The 19,108-nt window shown below is 44.7% G+C and overlaps 1 protein-coding gene across 4 annotated transcripts in view; it reads right to left on the minus strand.

Moving 5' to 3' along the window:
* Positions 1 to 19,108, minus strand: part of WDFY3 (WD repeat and FYVE domain containing 3) — a 2,050,643-nt gene that overhangs the window by 1,601,798 nt on the left and 429,737 nt on the right. For all 4 annotated transcript variants that reach the window (XM_086961876.1, XM_086961875.1, XM_086961873.1 and 1 more), the window contains exons 6-7: positions 13,833 to 13,942; positions 8,869 to 9,033 (exon numbers count right to left, since the gene is read on the minus strand). In XM_086961876.1, coding sequence (XP_086818002.1) covers positions 8,869 to 9,033; positions 13,833 to 13,942 — 275 coding nt within the window. The remainder of the gene's footprint in view (positions 1 to 8,868; positions 9,034 to 13,832; positions 13,943 to 19,108) is intronic.

Here is a 19,108-nt window from a genome sequence, read left to right on the forward strand (position 1 = left end):
AATAAATGAATGGATGAGTAGATGGATGGGTGGATGATGGATGGATGGATAAGTGAAAGGGGGATGGAGAGAGAAAGGGAGGATGAATGACTGAAAGGGCGAATGGGTGGAAGGATAAGTGACTGGGTGGATGGATGAGTAAGTGAATGAATGAATGGCTGGATGGGTGAAAGGGTAAATCGCTGAATGGATGAGTGAATAGATGGATGGGTGAAAGAGTGGATGGATGACTGTACGGATGGATGGGGTGAAAGGGTGGATAGATGAATAATGGATGGATGAGTGAAAGGGTGGATGGAGGGATGGTTGAGTGTAATGATGGATGGAAGGATATATGGTGGATAGGTTTGCAAATGGTTGAATATGTTTGGATATAAATGGGCACATAGATGAAAGAACATAATGAATGATGAAAGACTGAATAATAGATAAAAGAATGATTACACCTTGTAGCACCCATTATCTTAAGTAACATTTCCTATACATTGACTTTCACGTTAATAGGAGTCATTGTCTCTATATAATGTGTGTGATGTAACGCACTCCGACACCCTGCCCTACATAATTGGGATGAGTAACACTATAAGAGAAATTAAATACACATGAGAGACGGTCTAAGTGAAGATGAGGGGCACCATTGAAGGGTGATAGCAAGGACGGACTGGCCGGACCGGGCGTTTCCCTGGGAGGCTGGAAAGGGGGGGGGGGGGGGGGGGGGAGCGGTTTTGTTACTGGGGGCTGGCACTGCAAAGTTCCTTATATATCCAGTAGTTTTCAATCAACAATAAAAGCGGCTTCACTTATATTCAGGTGTGGTTCACCATTGTCTGGTGATTAATGTACCTGCTGGAGCGAGATGCGAATTTTGAATTGTCTAAGGCAGCAAGCTGCAGCCATACTGAAAAACCGTGAAGTGCACGATTGTCTCAACCTAATATAAACCTATTTTGACTTGTACTTAGATGGTTATCTATTTACTTACATATATACCATTGCGCGACCACCTCTGACGTATCTGTAAAACTTACCTTTTGTCCCGAAGTTTTGTCCTGAATTTTGACCTTTTGTCCTGAATTTTTGTCCGGAATTTTGACCCTTTGTCCTGAATTTTTACACTCACCGTCCTGAATTTGCACCTATGCCAGTTGGTCACCCTATCCTCGCTCACGCTACATTGCCCTCTCACCCGATGGGAGGGGCTTGAGATTCTTCACATGGAGCTCCACTACTTGGCCGCACACATACAGCATGTACTCCACTGGCCGGACCCAGATGATGAATTGGAAAACAACATCTTACAGGGCTCCCATCCAGGCAGAAATCTCCCCATCATGCTGATGGGAGGGGCAAGGATTCCCCCGAATACCCCCTACATCATATGCCAGGTGTGCGAAATCTGTGAAGGGGCGTTCACAAGGGTGCTTCAGAGAGCGTCATATGCCCGGACATACCGTCAGTCAAAATACTATAATCGGTAAATTAAAATCCTAAAAGTACACAGAAATAATATCTATTAAAAGCATTATAAATATACATATTTAAAAAATCTTACTCCAGATCATCAAAAAAGCTACAAAAACATAAAGATAAACACATTATCATTACAACGTAGGAATCAAATGTGCACATAATCAGAGAAGCCGTTTTTAGGTCTCGCGACCTATCGATGTGCGCAAGCGCATCGAGCGGAGCGAGAATTCATGTGGCGAAAACATCTTCTAACCAAAGGGCTTTCAGCCCCGCAGTTTTCATGCTGTTCACGTGAACCACGAGATAACATGCACGCGCATTCAGGGCCAGCCAGCCCAGCACATCAAAGGGCTTCTCCTCCCCTAATTATTCATGGCCGGCCGCAGGCCGGCCGTACTTTCAGTTTCCCGGAACGGCTTCTCCTCACCTAATTAGGGGAGGAGAAGCCCTTTGATGTGCTTCACACCAATGCGCCTCAGTTATTCCTCTTGTTTGTATTTGCTTCCAGACTCCACGATCTGCTCATGTGCACAAGACGCTTTACACATTACACTCATCTGCCTGAAGTGGGAGTTTTAAACAAGCAAAGCTGGTCCTTCTGTACTTGCAGTTTCACTTCTAATGTGTGTTGTTATTTATCATGATTTTTAGTTGAGGTGTATCACACTCGTTCTTTTCATACTGTGAAATGTTTTCTAAGTTGTTTTTGATTGTCTTACCGCTGGAGGTCTCCCTGTGCTACATTTAGCCTCTGACACATACAACGCCACTCAACCATGCAACGCCACTCAACCATGCAACGCCACTCAACCATGCAACGCCACTCAACCATGCAACGCCACTCAACCATGCAACGCCACTCAACCATGCAACGCCACTCAACCATGCAACGCCACTCACACAGGCAACGCCACTCACACAGGCAACGCCACTCAACCACGCAACGCCACTCAACCACGCAACGCCACTCAACCACGCAACGCCACTCACACATGCAACGCCACTCACACATGCAACGCCACTCACACATGCAACGCCACTCAACTACGCAACGCCACGCAACTACGCAACGCCACGCAACTACGCAACGCCACGCAACTACGCAACGCCACGCAACTACGCAACGCCACGCAACTACGCAACGCCACGCAACTACGCAACGCCACGCAACTACGCAACGCCACGCCACGCAACGCCACGCAACTACGCAACGCCACGCAACTACGCCACGCCACTCAACTACGCCACGCCACTCAACTACGCCACGCCACTCAACTACGCCACGCCACTCAACTACACCACGCCACTCAACTACGCAACGCCACTCAACTACGCAACGCCACTCAACTACGCAACGCCACTCAACTACGCAACGCCACTCAACTACGCAACGCCACTCAACTACGCAACGCAACGCCACTCAACTACGCAACGCCACTCAACTACGCAACGCCACTCAACTACGCAACGCCACTCAACTACGCAACGCCACTCAACTACGCAACGCCACTCAACTACGCAACGCCACTCAACTACGCAACGCCACTCAACTACGCAACGCCACTCAACTACGCAACGCCACTCAACTACGCAACGCCACTCAACTACGCAACGCCACTCAACTACGCAACGCCACTCAACTACGCAACGCCACTCAACTACGCAACGCCACTCAACTACGCAACGCCACCCAGCCACGCAACGCCACCCAGCCACGCAACGCCACCCAGCCACGCAGTGCCACTTTCACACACACTGTGCAGTGCACAATAGGTCTCGTAGTAGGAAAGTTGGAGATACTGGTTTTTTAAATGACAAAGCCCTTTATGTTTTTAACATGCAAAATAAAAGGCATTGTTATTTGCAATTGTAATAGCTCCAACTTTCCTACTGCGAGACCTATTGGCAACGCCAGTGCTTGTCTCCTTTTATTAACAGCTGCAACAAAAACAAAAATTTACAATGCAATATTAAAGGTAGAGCTATTGGCATTGCTCATGACTTTTTTTTATTTTAAATCATCAATAAATGGCATTGTCATTTACATTGCCAATAGCTTAATTGCTTGCATATGTGAGACCTATTGTATTAGCACCCACACACAGAGTAAGTAGTAGAGTAGTAGAGTGAGTAGTTGATAGTGAGTAGGAGAGAGTTATTAGTAAAGAGAGTATTAGAGAGCGAGTAGTAAAAAGTGAAAGAGTGAGTATTATATAGTGAGAGAGTGAGTAGTAAAGAGTCCTGCAGCCACATACATTTACATGCACAGCCACACCCTTACATATACAAAGTGTATTTTTATTTTCAGTAGTAAAGAGTGAGTAGTATAATTACTAATTATGAGTGAGTAATGTTGAGTAGTAGAGAGTGTAGCAGAGTGTGTAGTAAAGTATTACAGTAAGTACTATGCATTAGATGCTAGTTAGTACAGTGAGTAGTAGCGAGTATTTGATATTGAGTATTACAGTGAGTAGAGTGTGTTATGGAGTCGTATAGTAAGTATTCGAGGGAGTATTGATAATACTTGAGAGTGAGTAGTAAAGAGTGACTCAGTGAGTATTTGTGAGTAGTAGAGAGGGTAGTAAAGGGTGTGTAGAAGAGTGTGTAATAGAGTGTTATAGTGAGTACTGTAAAGTATTTTTGTGTGTACTAATGTTAGTAGGGAGTATTAGAGAGTTGTTGAGAAAGTATTTTAGTAGTAGAGTGAGTAGTAGCGAGTAGTTGATATTTAGTAGTACAGTGAGTATAGAGTATTGGATATTTGTAAAGTAAGTAGTAGAGTGAGTAGTGAGAATATCAGAGAGTGAGTAGTAAAGAGTGAGCAATAGCGCATAGTAAATTGTGTGTAGTAGAGTGTTTTGCAGAGTATTATAGTGAGTACCCCAGAGCATTTTTTTTCATTACTAAAGCCATCAGATAGTAGTATCAAAGAGTTGTAGAGTAAGTAGTAAAGTATTAGAGTGAGCAGTAGAGAGTGTTTAGTAGATTAGTAGAGAGTGTTTAGTAGAGTATTAGAGTGAGTAGTATATAGTGTAATAGTGAGAATTAAAGAGTGAAACAGTGAATAGTAGTCACAGAGCCACACACACATACATGTATAGCCATACACACAAAGCGTTATTTTTAAAGTTTGCGTAGTAAAGAGTGAGCAGTAAACTGTGAGTAGTAAAGAGTGAGTTATGTTGAGTAGTAGAGAGTGTAGCAGAGAGTGCGTAGTACAGTATTACAGTAAGTACTATACAGTAGATGCTATTTAGTACTACAGTAAGTATGTAGTAAGAGTTGTAGACACAGACACACACAGAGAGCCACAGAGACACACACACAGAGCCGCCCACACAGAGCCACCGACACACACACACACAACCACACACACAGAGCCACACACACACACACACACAGAGCCACACACACACACAGAGCCACACACACACACAGAGCCACACACACAGACCCACACACAGACCCACACACACACACACAGACCCACACACAGAGCGCCACACAGAGAGCATTTCTAATGGGTAGTTATATCTGGCAGGAAAGAACATTGGGGGGCATACAACCTGGCCTGATCAGAACAATCTTAAATCATCAAAAGCTTTCAATCACTACCAAAGGCTGGTAGGTGCAGTCCTGTACCTGCGGGCCCTCGCAGGTCTGGCGGGCTCCGCCTAGAGCCAATTAGCCATGCGTCAAGCCTGCTGACCAGATGGAGCCTGCCTGGTGCAGACAGAGCTGCTGAGAGCTTTCTCTCAGGGGTGCTCGCCGATTAGCTGCTGTCTGCTTCACTGTAGAGGCAGAGATGTGAAACCTGACTCTCAGGAGCAGCGCCTGCTCTCTGATGTGCATCCTCATACGAAACTGTCGAGGGATTAGTGAGAATACGATGACATTTCTAAGAGTCAACGCTACCTGGCACCATGCATTCAACTAGCTATAGCGTGTGCTTGCTGCAAACACTGGAAACACAAAAAGAGGAGTATCTAAAAACACCCGAATGCCAGGGATGACAGCCAACGTAGAGACAGTAAACCCAGGGGACTTACTTTGTTCTACTACATTTTATAAGTTGGTCAAATTCCTCACTCCGGTGTATCTTGGCTACCAAGCCTGACGACATGACCCATGTATTAATAAAAAACAGGCTATCCCACAGAAATTAGCTGCAGGAATATAAAACTCGAATACTGTAGTTACCGCGTGCAATCGGTTCTCAGCTTCCAATGTGGATGTGGCTGAACCGGTCTTTAATCCTCTCGATGTCGATAAAAGGAGAACAAATGTGACGTCGAGAACGATACTGAAAGTTTTAAAGTGCAACTCCAAACGGAAGTGTGACCTGCAGAAAGAGCCTATAATAGCCTTCACAAATGCAGCCCAAGTCCTGCTTTAAGCAGTGGAGGGTCCTTGGGACGGGACAGTCTGATCACTCGGACATTATTTGTTTTTCTGCTTGTTTAAGATGCCCAGAAGCTGCTTTTCGTCAGCCAGGGATGGTGCTCATTAAAGGCAGCAGCCATGTCATCAGGGTTTTGGACGGCAAGCCGGCCTAGGGGGTGGGTCATTTAGCTCCTCTCAGTCAGCAGACTAGTTACTGAACACTTCAAAGAAACAACTAGCAGTCCCTCCCAGTTGTTTTCCTCAAAAAAGCAATTTGGGCAAACCCAGCCCAGCCAGCAGCCAGACTCCGATACAACCACTTTATCCTAAGGAGGATAAAAACATGCAGTGCCGTTTTTTGTGCACACTATATAGAAACAGGCCTTTGAGAAACACACTTTAAAAACCAGCACCCCCTCACCTCACCCCACACAGCACCCCCTCACCTCACACTGCACCCTTCACCTCACACTGCACCCCCTCACCTTACACAGCACCCTGCACCCCACACAGCACCCCCTCCCCCAGCCCTCCAAACATCGCACGGCATGGGAATTCAAGCACCTCTTACCTGCGCGGGTCATGAACTTCCACCGTAGAGACAGTAAACCCAGGGGACTTACTTTGTTCTACTACATTTTTTAAGTTGGTCAAATTCCTCACTCTGGTGTATCTTGGCTACCAAGCCTGACGACATGACCCATGTATTAATAATAAAAAACAGGCTATCCCACGGAAATTAGCTGCAGGAATATAAAACTTGAATACTTTAGTTACCCCGTGCAATCACTTCTCAGTTTCCAATGTGGGTACGGCTGAACCGGTCTTTAATCCTCTCTATGTCGATAAAAGGAGAACAAATGTGACGTCGAGAACGATACCGAAAGTTTTAAAGTGCAACTCCAAACGGAAGTGTTGCCTGCAGAAAAAGCCTATAATAGCCTTCACAAATGCAGCCCAAGTCCTGCTTTAAGCAGTGGAGGTACCTTGGGACGGGACAATCAGATCACTCGGACATTATTTGTTTTTCTGCTTGTTTAAGATGCCCAGAAGCTGCTTTTCGTCAGCAAGGGATGGTGGCTCATGAAAGGCAGCAGCCATACCATTAGGTCTTTGGACGGCAACCTCGGCCTAGGGGGTGGGTCATTTAGCTCCTCTAAGTCAGCAGATTAGTTACTTAACACTTCAAAGAAACAACTAGCAGTCCCTCCCAGTTGTTTTTCTCAAAAAAGCAATTTGGGCAATCTCAGCCCAGCCAGCAGCCAGACTTCGATACAACCACTTTATCCTAAGGTGGATAAAAACATGCAGTGCCGTTTTTTGTTGGCCAGCATTTACGAGGCCAGCCAATGGAGAAGAGGGGTGGGTTAATGCCCCCATTCTAAGAAACCTTAAATCTTCTGACCAAACTGCGCAAGCGCAGCCTACAGTCCTCGACCTAAAAATGGCGATGTTAAAAAAATTCTCATGGATTTTTCAGCATCTGTGGTCCCTCCATCCCTTTTTAAAAATGGCAGAATCCATGTCAGGTCAAAAATGGAGAGACGGGGGCTGTAACACTTTAGAAGATCTATACACTGCGGAAAGATTTATTATTTGAGAGGATGCTACAAAGTCCTTTACACTAGAAGAGGGACAATATTTGCAATATGCAAAGATCTCAGCTGCGGCTCAGGACCAGTGGCTGACTTTCCCAGGAGCACCACGGCACTACGATACCCTGGTGACACTACTGAACATGGCAGGAGGACGCAGATTGATTTCTAAAATATATAAGGCCCAGAGAGCTGACAACCCAACTGAAAAGCTTCAAATCCAGAATAAATGGGAGGGCGTTCTGGAGGACCCCATGACAAAGAAAGAATGGATACGGGTACTTGAGGGAGTGAAGGCAGTTAGTTTCAAAGGCAGGTTTAAATTATTGCAATATAACTATGTGCAACAACCTCTCCCAAGACTCTACACACGATATATCAGACCCGCCACGCTAGATGCCCACAATGTAGGGGTATTGGAGACGGATTTTATCCACATGGTCTGATCCTGTAAAGCTCTGACACGCTATTTGCATCCTGTGCTGAAATAAATAAATAGGGCTACTGGGTGGGATATACAACTCACAATGGAAACAGGTATTGCAGACGCTGATCCCCTCCCCCACACTTATAAAACTTACTATGAAGTTTATTTGACTCAGTCTATTGTTAGCAAAATGCTGTATAACAATAAAATGCCTGGGATCAGATCTGCAGAGGTACTAAGACTGGCTTAGAGATGTTGCATGGGCGACCGCTTAAGAAATACGTATGAAATATGTCAGTAGGGATGATAAACTGGAAGATGACCTGAAGCCATGGGCGGCCACGCTATCAGACTTAAAGGATCTCCTGAGCGTGTCCCCTCCGGAGGAGCCAATAGAGTGGTGCCAAGGAAGTCTTGTTGCCCTTATGACAGGGGGAGAGTTATTATTACCCAGAATGGATCAAGGTAAGGGATCTGATACGAGAGCACGGGGTGGGGGGTTTGTCGGAGATTCGTTGATCTGACTGCATTGAGGACTACATTGTGATGCTGAAATGTAAACTAATTGAATACTATAATTCCATCTTGTATTCTGCAAAACCTCAAATCAGATCATTTTATAAAAAACATTAGAAGACACAAGGCTTCAACAGGCTGGAAGGACTGCGACATGTGCCTCCGTGTTCAGTTATTATCTTGGAAGGAGGAATTGTACTACCCTGTAGAGTATACACAAGAGTTTTGGAAACCGTTACAACCCCCAAAATAACTTAACTGCCTTTCACCCTGGCAAATTGCCTTCTTTTTTGTCACGGTCTAGAAGATTTTCACAAGAATGGTAAACGTAGGCACTTTGGATTCTGGATTTGCAACGGCCCCGATATGCAAGTGACTTCCCTTTTTAAAATAAACCAGAGGCAAGGAAGTAAAGACCTACAATGACACCTCCAAGAGACAACAGTTGATTATTTTGCTCCAATCCGCTGACCCCACCTGCACAAACACTTTCTGAAGGAGCGCGTGGCGGTCTTCGGGCGGCAGTTGATTTTGTGTCCCTGCAACCACTACATCAGGCACATGTGGAAGGTCGAAAAACAGGTACAGACACTTAACAAGCGTAGAGGGAAGTGACATCGTGGTCATGCAGTCCACAGTTTTCTGCAAAACAAAGAAAAAAAACAGTTACCAACTACCCCAGAAAGAATAGGGCAAATTTAAAACCAAAGAACAACATAAAACTGTGAAATATTGAAGTTGGCGATTTGTGGAAGCTTTACATATGAGCTGAGAAATAACAGACAGCAACTGCACTGTATGCCTGTTTAAATATTTTGTGGTTTTCAGGCAGCACAATGCACGGGAGAAAGCAAACAGCCGGGTTTGCATATTTAGTGTTCTAGGCACAACGTGACGATGCAGTATTCAGATGGGATTTTTCTTGGCTTTAGTAGGCTCCAGCAAGACATGACAAACGGACTGACGACGGAAAAACAATGTAAATATAATATATTTCACACACAACAATAGATAATAAATTACATTTTATTTTAAAGTTCAGAAATCTAATGAAAAACTACAGTTAAAGTTTAATTATGTTGGAATATTTATAAAATACAATTTTTTTTTAGAAACTGAGAAATTCGTTGAAAAAGTCACAGAGCCTACGGTTACAAACCTAAATCTAAAAAGCATTACAATTCGCCAATTACGGTTAAGGAAAATAATCATAACTTGAGAATCTGCAATGGAATGCTTATGACCTAAAATTTAACATCACTGACGACTTGCTAAGTGAGGTTATTGATCCCATCAGAGGACGCTCCCCTTCCACCCTAGGACACAAACTCACCATGTCCACAACATTATTTTCTTTTAAAGTTGCCAGCAGCAAATCGGAGAGTTTGGGTCTGTGAACCCAGCTTTGGGTTCACACACAAGAAATGGGCGACGGGAGTAAAAGCTCCTGCGGATTCAGTCATCTATTGAAATGTGGGTGGTATGGAAGGTTGGCAGAGGCAGGTTTCAGCGCTACGAGGCCTCCGGGTAGTAATGCGCTTTATAAAACTCACTTTCTTTTCATTTCATTTCACAGACCTTTTGCAGGCTAATGGTCTGGTTTTTTTTTTTAGCATATCAAAATTCTATGAAAGTATTCCTGGACCTTCATTGATCTACAGGTACCACTTTTTAGGGTGCTCTAAGGGTGGTCACTTTATTATTTAATTGTGTACCACCACCAAAAAGTGAGGATAGATCTCCATTAGGTCCTGAAGAATTGCCTTCTAATTGAAGTAGTGGCATGTTGACGCTAATGCGCACAATCCTGTAACCTTATAACAGGGGTGCGCTACCTTTCACGTTTTTTAATCGGGATAGTGACCACAATCATTAAAATAGTTCTAGGTGGACCGCTATTTCCTGTTTTAACCTCACGTCTACACTCTCCACATCTACTCTCACTAGGGCCCTTACAGGCACGGCACCTTAAGGCAAAGGAAATAAAGATCTCCGCCAAATGGCCCCGCTACGGGCACCGATCTGGTATTGCAGCGCCGACCCAATTAGGAGCAGACCCGATGATGAAGCATGACACCTCACTGTTAGGGGGTGGGGGGGGGGGGGGGGGGTCTCTTTTCCGAAAGGAGGAAACTTCCTCCTGCCCTCAAGTGTGTGACCCACTACACACCCACTGCACGTCGACCTATAGTGTTCGCTAGGAACTGCATACCCTTCTGCGTATAACAAATTCACACTACACACGAGGCTTAGCAAATATTGGGGAGTACAGTGAAGGATACAGTATTTACTCAAACTGCTTCAAATGTGAGATTCTCCATAGGGTCGATATGATGCATAATTGGATACAAAATCATGCAGAAATTTAAAACCACAGTGTGCAACAGAATATAAACTAAAGAAGTTACATCAAGTACAGTTTTACATTTTACAAAAATAATTAAAATTCGTATGAGACTTAAAACACTATTCAACACAAACCTTGAGCTAACGACATGCCATTTGTTTCCAAGTCCAATCATCAATAAAATAGGGAGGATCCCATTCCATCACTAGTTCATAACTAGAACAGACAACCACTCTCCTAAGCCCCTATCCCTGCAAAATAGGCCACAGACAAGCCATTCCTAGGCACTCGATGGGGCAAAATATAGCATCACCTAACTATTCCTGACACAACAATGTTTTTGAGATACATGATGTTCCCCCTCACTCTACCAACAGCCTACTGTCGTTCTAAAGGGAAACTGATCCAGGTAAAATCTACTATAAAATCGCTTGATTGTGCGGATCTCAGCGTAACCACGTGGCCACCCATACACCATTGCTGGGCACATTCTATCATTTGCACACTAGCAAGCCGACAGTTATTGCCCTTACTAGACAGCGTGTTCTAATGGTTTCTTTCACTCTGACAGCATCCACTGAGCAGAGTGAGGGCTTTCACAAATGGCATCACAGTCAAAAATATACAACTGCTCGGACATATCGGGGCCGGTCAGAGTGAACAACTACACATCCAGGCAGTTCTCTCTCCGCAGGGGCACCAGACAGTGCTGCCCTCTGTCGCCACTGTTATTTGCGCTTATGCTGGGGCCATTGGCGGCGTGGATACGGCGGGATGTTATGACCAAGGGTCTGCCGTGGTCCCATAATTGTGAAGATAGAATATCATTTTACACAGATGATATAGTGTTATATCTTGCAAACCCTTACAGGTCCATTCATATGGTCCTTAATATTTTTACAAATATTGGAAAGTATTCAGGGTACGCTTCCAACAGACTGTGCTCTGATGGTTGCGGAGGAAGGTTTTAGATACTTAGGAATCTTTGTCACGACAAATCCGGCCCTCTTTTATGGTCGCAATTTAGCGCCCTTGTTGACACGGTTGCGAGCCGATGTCCAACATCAGGAGATCCCTGCCATTGTCATTGGTTGGCCGTGCTGCCCTCTTTAAAATGCTTGCTCTTCCGCGGTTTTTATATATTTTACAAAACTGCCCACATAGAGTTCCAGATGCCTACTTTAATGCAGTGGAGTGGGAGGTGCGTACACTGCTCTGGGATGGGAAGGCCCAGAGGATAGCGCTTCAGAAACTGATGAAGGGATGGTATGATGGAGGTATCGAGTTACCTGATATACGATTGTAGTACTGGGCCTCGCAACTGGTAAATGTGAATAGGTGGAGATACGCCCCCCCCGGAGGATCTGGCATGTGCTCTAGATAGATATCAGATGGATAGATCTGGCTATCTTGGGACACTTTACTCTAGGACAAGGAGAAAGCAGTTTGTAGGCCCCTCTCAACACACGCTGCAGATATGGAGATTGACCAATTCTCGTTTAGGTTGGACAGACAGGCTCACTAGAATGACGCCGCTGTGGTATTCACAGAAGCTGGGTATGCTCTGCCATCACCTGGGATTCGATAAATGGGACATGATTGGTATTTTGACGGCGGGTGATTTGATTAAGAAGGGTCAGATTATTCGGTTTGAAGAATTACAGAAGAATTACAGAAGACTTACCGATTGGCGCCCAGTGAGGTTTTTCGCTATCTACAAATAGGACATGCTTTGATGGCGGCGTTCCCTAGCTGTGTGGACATACCGGAGTCTTCTCCTTTGGATGACCATTTGTTAGATGGACAGTTGCACACCAAGGCGATCTCCCTCACCTATAGGAAACTTAGCAATAATATGCCAGACTCTTTCGGACAGCTTGAGGAGAAACGGGAAAGGTACCTAGGGGTAATTGAGGAGGAAGATTGGAGGCAAGCGTTAATGTCTCCCAGAGAGGCTGCCAACACTTAGATTCCGCCTTATTCAACTCTGTATCTTCCACCGCTCATATCTGACTGGGGTTACTCTAACAAGGATTGGGTCTAGGCCAGATGATCTCTGCTTCAAGCGCTGCCGGCAGTCAGCTAACTTTTACCATATGATATGGGAATGCCCGATGGTGCAAAGCCAATGGGACAGAATCACAACATATATGCATTCCGCCCTGGGAAAGACACTTACCTTGACGCCATGACTAGACCTGCTCAACATATGGGAGGCGGCAGATCTTACGGAGACGGTCCAACAGTTTGCAACGTTAAGCTTCACACTATTTAAAAGAGAAATTGCTAGGGGGTGGGGTGGAGTGCGGCCACCTGAAGTAGCGGTATGGAAGACAGAGCTTGATAAGTGTATGATTGCTGAGAAAGAAGTGTTCATTGCGAGAGGGTGCCTGAAGAAATGGGACAGTAAGTGGTCCAAATGGAATTTGAACAGAGGAGAGATCTGCGTGTTACCTGTGGTGGAGTTAGAAGAGTGGGGATGGGGAGAAAAATGTGTAATCTATATGTTTTAATTGAACTTGACTCCTAATACGATGCTAACTGTAACCTGCATTATGGGATTCTATGAATAACAGTAAATTGTCTGTCAACTTCTTTAATAAAATATATATATATATATATATATATATATATATACACTGCTCTTAGATAAACCCCATCAGAGGCACCTTCCAGAATTTCCCAAACAAACCCGCACTTGTGACTTTGACATCTACTTGGTCTTCCGGTGGAACAATCCAGATTTCATCCTCATTGCCAATTTTGGGGTTACTGAGCTCTGTTAGCATCTGAAAGAACATATTTTCTACTTTAACAGCAAAAATAAGATTTCTACTCCCAGCAATATAGCAGCATTTAGGATGGTGACAACAGCCTCAGCCCAGTACAACTCAATGCCTGCTTCACATCTAGACACACATAGTATTTACTAACAGCAGAAACTAGGGGGACAGGACTCTTACCTTTGTCCAATATGGTCGCAATGTATCAGGGCTATCCACCGATCCCTAGATTTTCTCAAGCTGTTTGAAACTAACCATTTTTCTGTAGTTGCACCAAAATACTATATTGAATGTTGTGGTCAATCACTAACCTGCCCAGCAGAGGCCAATAGGTTGATCACTGTGAGCAACATCCAACCACGACTCGTCTCTTCACTCTGATTTATCTCCAGAAACTGGACTATGGATCGACTAGCAGCCTCTGTTGGAGCAGAAAAAGCAAAAGAGATGGCAGAGTTAAAGCATTAAGTGGACATCAATATCCATGTCTTGCCCGCTGACCATTGGGGCATTGCTTAGATATAAATGCCAACCCAAATTTAGAAACATAAGGAGAAAAAAAGTAAATACAGGAAAATATGCGGATGGTTTATATTACTAAATCAGTTGCAAATTGTTGTACAGAACAAATGCACCATTAATTAAATTACAGATGTAATTCAAAATAAGCTTTATTCGGTTGGGACAAATAACCATAAAAGCACACAGGTTACACTTGACAGATTAATAACAATTCATTAAGATCAACATCCATTTTAAAAGGCGTGCAAAATATGGTTTAGTTAGAGATCATACATTATGGCACCGGTCTTACTGTGAACAATCAACTTTGAGCAATTTGACAAAACTTCCTTATAAAAGGACCTAAAACACATAACATCCGAAAGTTCAATTTAAAGTGCATACATTTTGGCATAAAACCCGGTGTAAACAATTAGCTATTAACACATAGCAGCTTTAAGAAATCAGAATATAATCGCCATGTAAACAGTAAACACATAATGAATTTACACTTTTCACAATATAAAACTCATATATAACGAGCTTGATCCTAATGTGACAACTGACCCATTATAGAAGAAATAAGGTCACGTTGATAAAAACCAAATCACAAATACAGTATAAAAAGTGCAGCGTGCTTTAGACATTCTGTTCGACTCCAACATTATGGGGATTGGTAAATTACATTAAAACGACATACTCTTCCTAGCCTTAATTGAACTCAGGATAAATGTAGCAGTAAAAAAACAAGTTTCAGGTTCTTCAAGTGCAAATAATAGGGTCATAGCAGCATTAATGGTTTTGGCCTCATATTTTTAAAAAGTGGTTCAAGAAACGCAATTCTAAAAGACAAAAACAGGTCACATAAGAGTAAGAAGTGCAAAGTACTCTGCTTTGTAATCCCATCGCAGGGACAAGAGGAGGCTGGATGCGGTTTCATGATGGGGAACGCCACCAGATGGTGCACTAAGCCTAACCTCATTCTTGTTAATACATAGCGATGGGAAGATCTTGTAACAAAGGAGATACCCATCGTATCGATGTACATATGGTAGAGCTGGTACGTGGTCTGTTTCCTGACTATTTCCATCCTATGTTCAATCTTATGGGACATAAAGGTACTTTTCAACTCCTGTTTTGACAGGGACGGTAAATCGTTACAATTACCCGGGATAGATCTGTCAAATAAGTCCCCATAGGTTTAAACTAAATAGCTAAGCCAGGGTATCTTTAAGCCATCCCTGCAAATTGATCTTACTCGCTAAACCAGCAATATTCCAAGTGACAATAGAATATCCTCCCCCTTGGTGGAGTACTGGAGAGTTAGTTCCTGGGCTGGACTGGACACTAGTGATAACTTTGCTAACAGCCTCCCTACGATCTTCTAATAGTACTCTGGTAGGTGAGTTCGCTACTGATCCAAGCCCATAGCTCACTTCAGCTTTAGCCCCCTTTCCTGTAGTTTCAAACTCTCCTTTGTTTACAGACGCTGCATTAATACTTAGTGGCTTGTTGAGCGTAGTAGTCAAAAGGCCCGGAATCGTCTCCCCCCCCCCCCCCCCTTTCTTCATGGTATACTGGGTCCAGTATTACATTACAATCTAATGTAAATTACAGATGCATTGGGCCTTAATATCAATACCAAAGAAAAAATAGTTTAACCGCGTTACGTGACAAAGCCAGCTCGTCATGCGCGCAGCGCAGGTAACGCCCATGACGAGCTGGCTTTGTCACCAGCATCGAAGGGGTTAAGGGAATAAAAACATTACAGCTAAGTAAAAATGAATGTAGGCCTAAGAAAGATCGTGCAAGAGTACAGAAGACATCAGAAGAGAAGAGTTTAACCGTAGGTACATTTTAATTTCAGTGTGGGAGAAAAAGATTAGCACCTACTGAGAATAAAACCTGAAGGAGTTAAGCGGATGAGGCTAGGAGATGCGAGTCTCCACATCAGGGACAGTAAGACAATGAAAAGTTTTGAACTACAGCATACACTGAAGGATAGGGAACTAAAAGTGGTGTGCGGTAATCACCTAATATGAATGCAGAACTGAGACACAGGTGGATAGCCCGGGCACACTGGCATGCTATGTGGTTATTCAACAAATTAGTGTGATAATGAAACTGGTATTCTTGCTAAGCTGGACTGGTTGAATTTGGTTCGATGAAAGAGCAACCATTTTTTTGAAACTTTTTATAGAGCACGAACAAAACCTAAACGGTTATCAGTGCGCTGTATAGTATAGAAACTAAAAACAAAATAGTTCTAAAGGCAGTAGAAACAGCAAGACGATGTGTGACGATTTCAAAGTGTTAATACAATAGTAGTCCAAGGAGAAAGTATTATTACTGCTAATCAAATTAGTTAACTCCATGGCTGCTAAGGCAATTCCCCTCCTGTGCTGGGAATTTGTTATTTGTATTGTTTTATGACGAGCTGGGCTCGTCATCAGTGTATGAGGAGGCTACACCATGACGAGCCCAGCTCGTCATGAGTGTGGAAGGGGTTAAACTTAAATAGTTGTGGCGGGCGGGGTTGGTTGCGTCCCCAGAGTGCCTGAGGTGTCGTGGGGCTGAGGGCACCTTTTTAGGTCTCGGACCGGAAATGCTGGCTTGCCAGCTTCCGGTCAGAGAATTAATGATTTTGAGTATGGAGCTTGAACCCGCCTCTGTACTCTACCTCTCCTCAATTGGCTGGCTTCCTAAACGGAGGCCAGCCATTGGAGGAGAGATCCATCACTCCGATGTAGCCCCGTCCTTTTCGGATTTGGGGGCGTAATTTTTGCTGTTCTTGAGACAGTGACGTCATCCGTCACTCAGCACAGCAAAACACGCCCCCAAATCCGAAAATGGCCGTGCGTTTCTCCAAGGCATTTTCTCCTTGCCTCGGAGAAACGTGGTGGTGTTTTCGGAGCTGCTCGCCTCCTTAGGAGCTGCTCGGCTCCGCTCGCCTCCTCCCTTCCCTCTGCCCTCCTCCGTCGCGCTCTCGCCTCCCTCCCCCTCCCTCTGCTGCAGCTCTCCTCCGTCGTGCTAAAGATCACATCGGACCGCATTTGATTTCCCCGCTTTTCAGCTCGTGATTCGATCCTGCTCCCTCCCACTACCCTCCCCGTGGGGTTGGGCTCACCTGTTTCCTGCCCGCTTGGGCAGGTGTTCCGAGTGGGTTTGCGTCCTAGAGGTGCCCCGAGCCGTGCACTATCCAGTGCGCCCGGGGCTCCTCTTTAAAAGTGTCTAAGATAAACAGTATAAACATGATCTAATTTAGCCAACAGTGAGGTCATTACTGACCTGGCAGCCTCACAAATGAAATCTTTATAATGCAGCATTTCATCACAAAAGAAAATATTGTACCTGGATGGCACCACAGAATACCAATAGGGAAGTCTAGTACATCTCTCTTTTTACGTCGAGCTAAAACAGCGCATGCGCCGTTTGTTCCGCGACATTTTGTAAAGGGGAGCTCAAAAGTGCCACCCAGCCTCTGCTTCCTGGCCACAAGCATGAATGCACGTGCGTGCACCATCTGCTTTTCCTGCATTCTTTGTTGTCATGGCGCCTCTCACACCTGCCCCTCCCTCTCCCCCATCACAGAGCGGCCTCAGGCTCAAAGTACGTCGCACGCTGTGCTCGTACTCAGCAGACGTTTTGTGTATTCCAATAAACAGACACGTGTTTTACTGGGCTTCTAACGCTCCCTCCCACCACTGTGCCTCGGTCACACTATTCTTCCCACCCACTCTACAGGTCTCTCTCTCTCTCTCTCTCTCTCTCTCTCTCTCTCTTTCTCTTTCTCTTTGTATTCTGCTCTGGCGGCCTCTTCTCCCCCATCCCTCCGCATTACCACCTCTCTCTGTCTATCCCACTTGTTACTTCTCCTTCCGCTCTCTCTCCTGCACCCTCTGTATCGTTTTCTTTGTTTCTCCCACTCTGACCAGGTTCATCTGCTGTCACCTGTGCATTGGTCCCTCCTCCCCTGCCGCTGTCACTTCTCCCCATATCTATCTGACACTCTCATCTGGCACCTTTTTCCCTCCATCATTCTATTGCCTCTGCATTGTCCACACTCTTTGTCTCTTCGGTTCCCCTCCTTTCCCTACAATCTCGTATCTCCCTTTTCTTCTCCCTAATTCCGACCTGCCCCCTCCCCCCCCACAACTCCAACCCACCGGAGGGGAGGGATATTTCCCATTTCTTGCGGTGCTTAACTATTGTAAAACCGGGAGTGCCCAAGGAGGATATTTGTAAAGCGCTCAGCCCTCTGTGCTTCTAGGCGCTTCTTGTTATGTTAATGGTTTGAGCGGCGTGTGCACAGTACAGGAGTACAGTTCACAAGTCATTAGTCTCCGGAAGGTTAATCCAGTTGGTCCAATTGAAAGAATTTAAGGCCACAGCTCGCACACTGCATACAAAGCCTTGAGCTGGCTACATTGTGTTCTGACAATATTGTTTTTACTGTCGCCACCTCAATATTTAGACTCCTGTGCACCTCCTCACACATTTTCACAGAATTACAATTGCAACGGGAATACCCGCCCATTGCTCTGTGCACCCTGCAAAGAGGCCAAGCATTGGATGGCCACGTATTCCGAACACCTTTTGAAGTCACTGACAAGCACTGTGTTAAACTCGCACTGCTTTCAGCCTCACCTTCAGAGCTCTCAATTGTGCCCGCTATAAACACCTACTCAAGAGTAAATGTTTCATGGAAAAATAAAGAAACACAGCACCCTGGAAATAGTTTACTTAATCTTGCATTTCTTAAGAACGTTAAACGGGAAATAGAAACAAGAACTAAAATACTGACATGGATTACTTACATTTTTTTACATGAATTATTTAGAACTCAATCAGTGTTTTTAGCCAGTGAAGTTAAGGACCTGAATATAGGGCCCAATGGTGACCTGTTTCAAAATTAGTTTTAATTACTACCTCGTGTGAGATTCGGGGGGCCCGGCCCACTTACCGCCCTGCCAGCCCACATGTGTGTTTGCCAACTATACCACTCCAGATATTCAGGACAGACCTGGTACTGCTCCAATAGGCAGTGGCTGCTGGGGATGCTGGTGACTCTTTCAAGGCGCTTGGA

Source organism: Lissotriton vulgaris, chromosome 3_1 (assembly GCF_964263255.1).
Source record: "Lissotriton vulgaris chromosome 3_1, aLisVul1.2, whole genome shotgun sequence".
NCBI classification, from domain to species: domain Eukaryota; kingdom Metazoa; phylum Chordata; class Amphibia; order Caudata; family Salamandridae; genus Lissotriton; species Lissotriton vulgaris.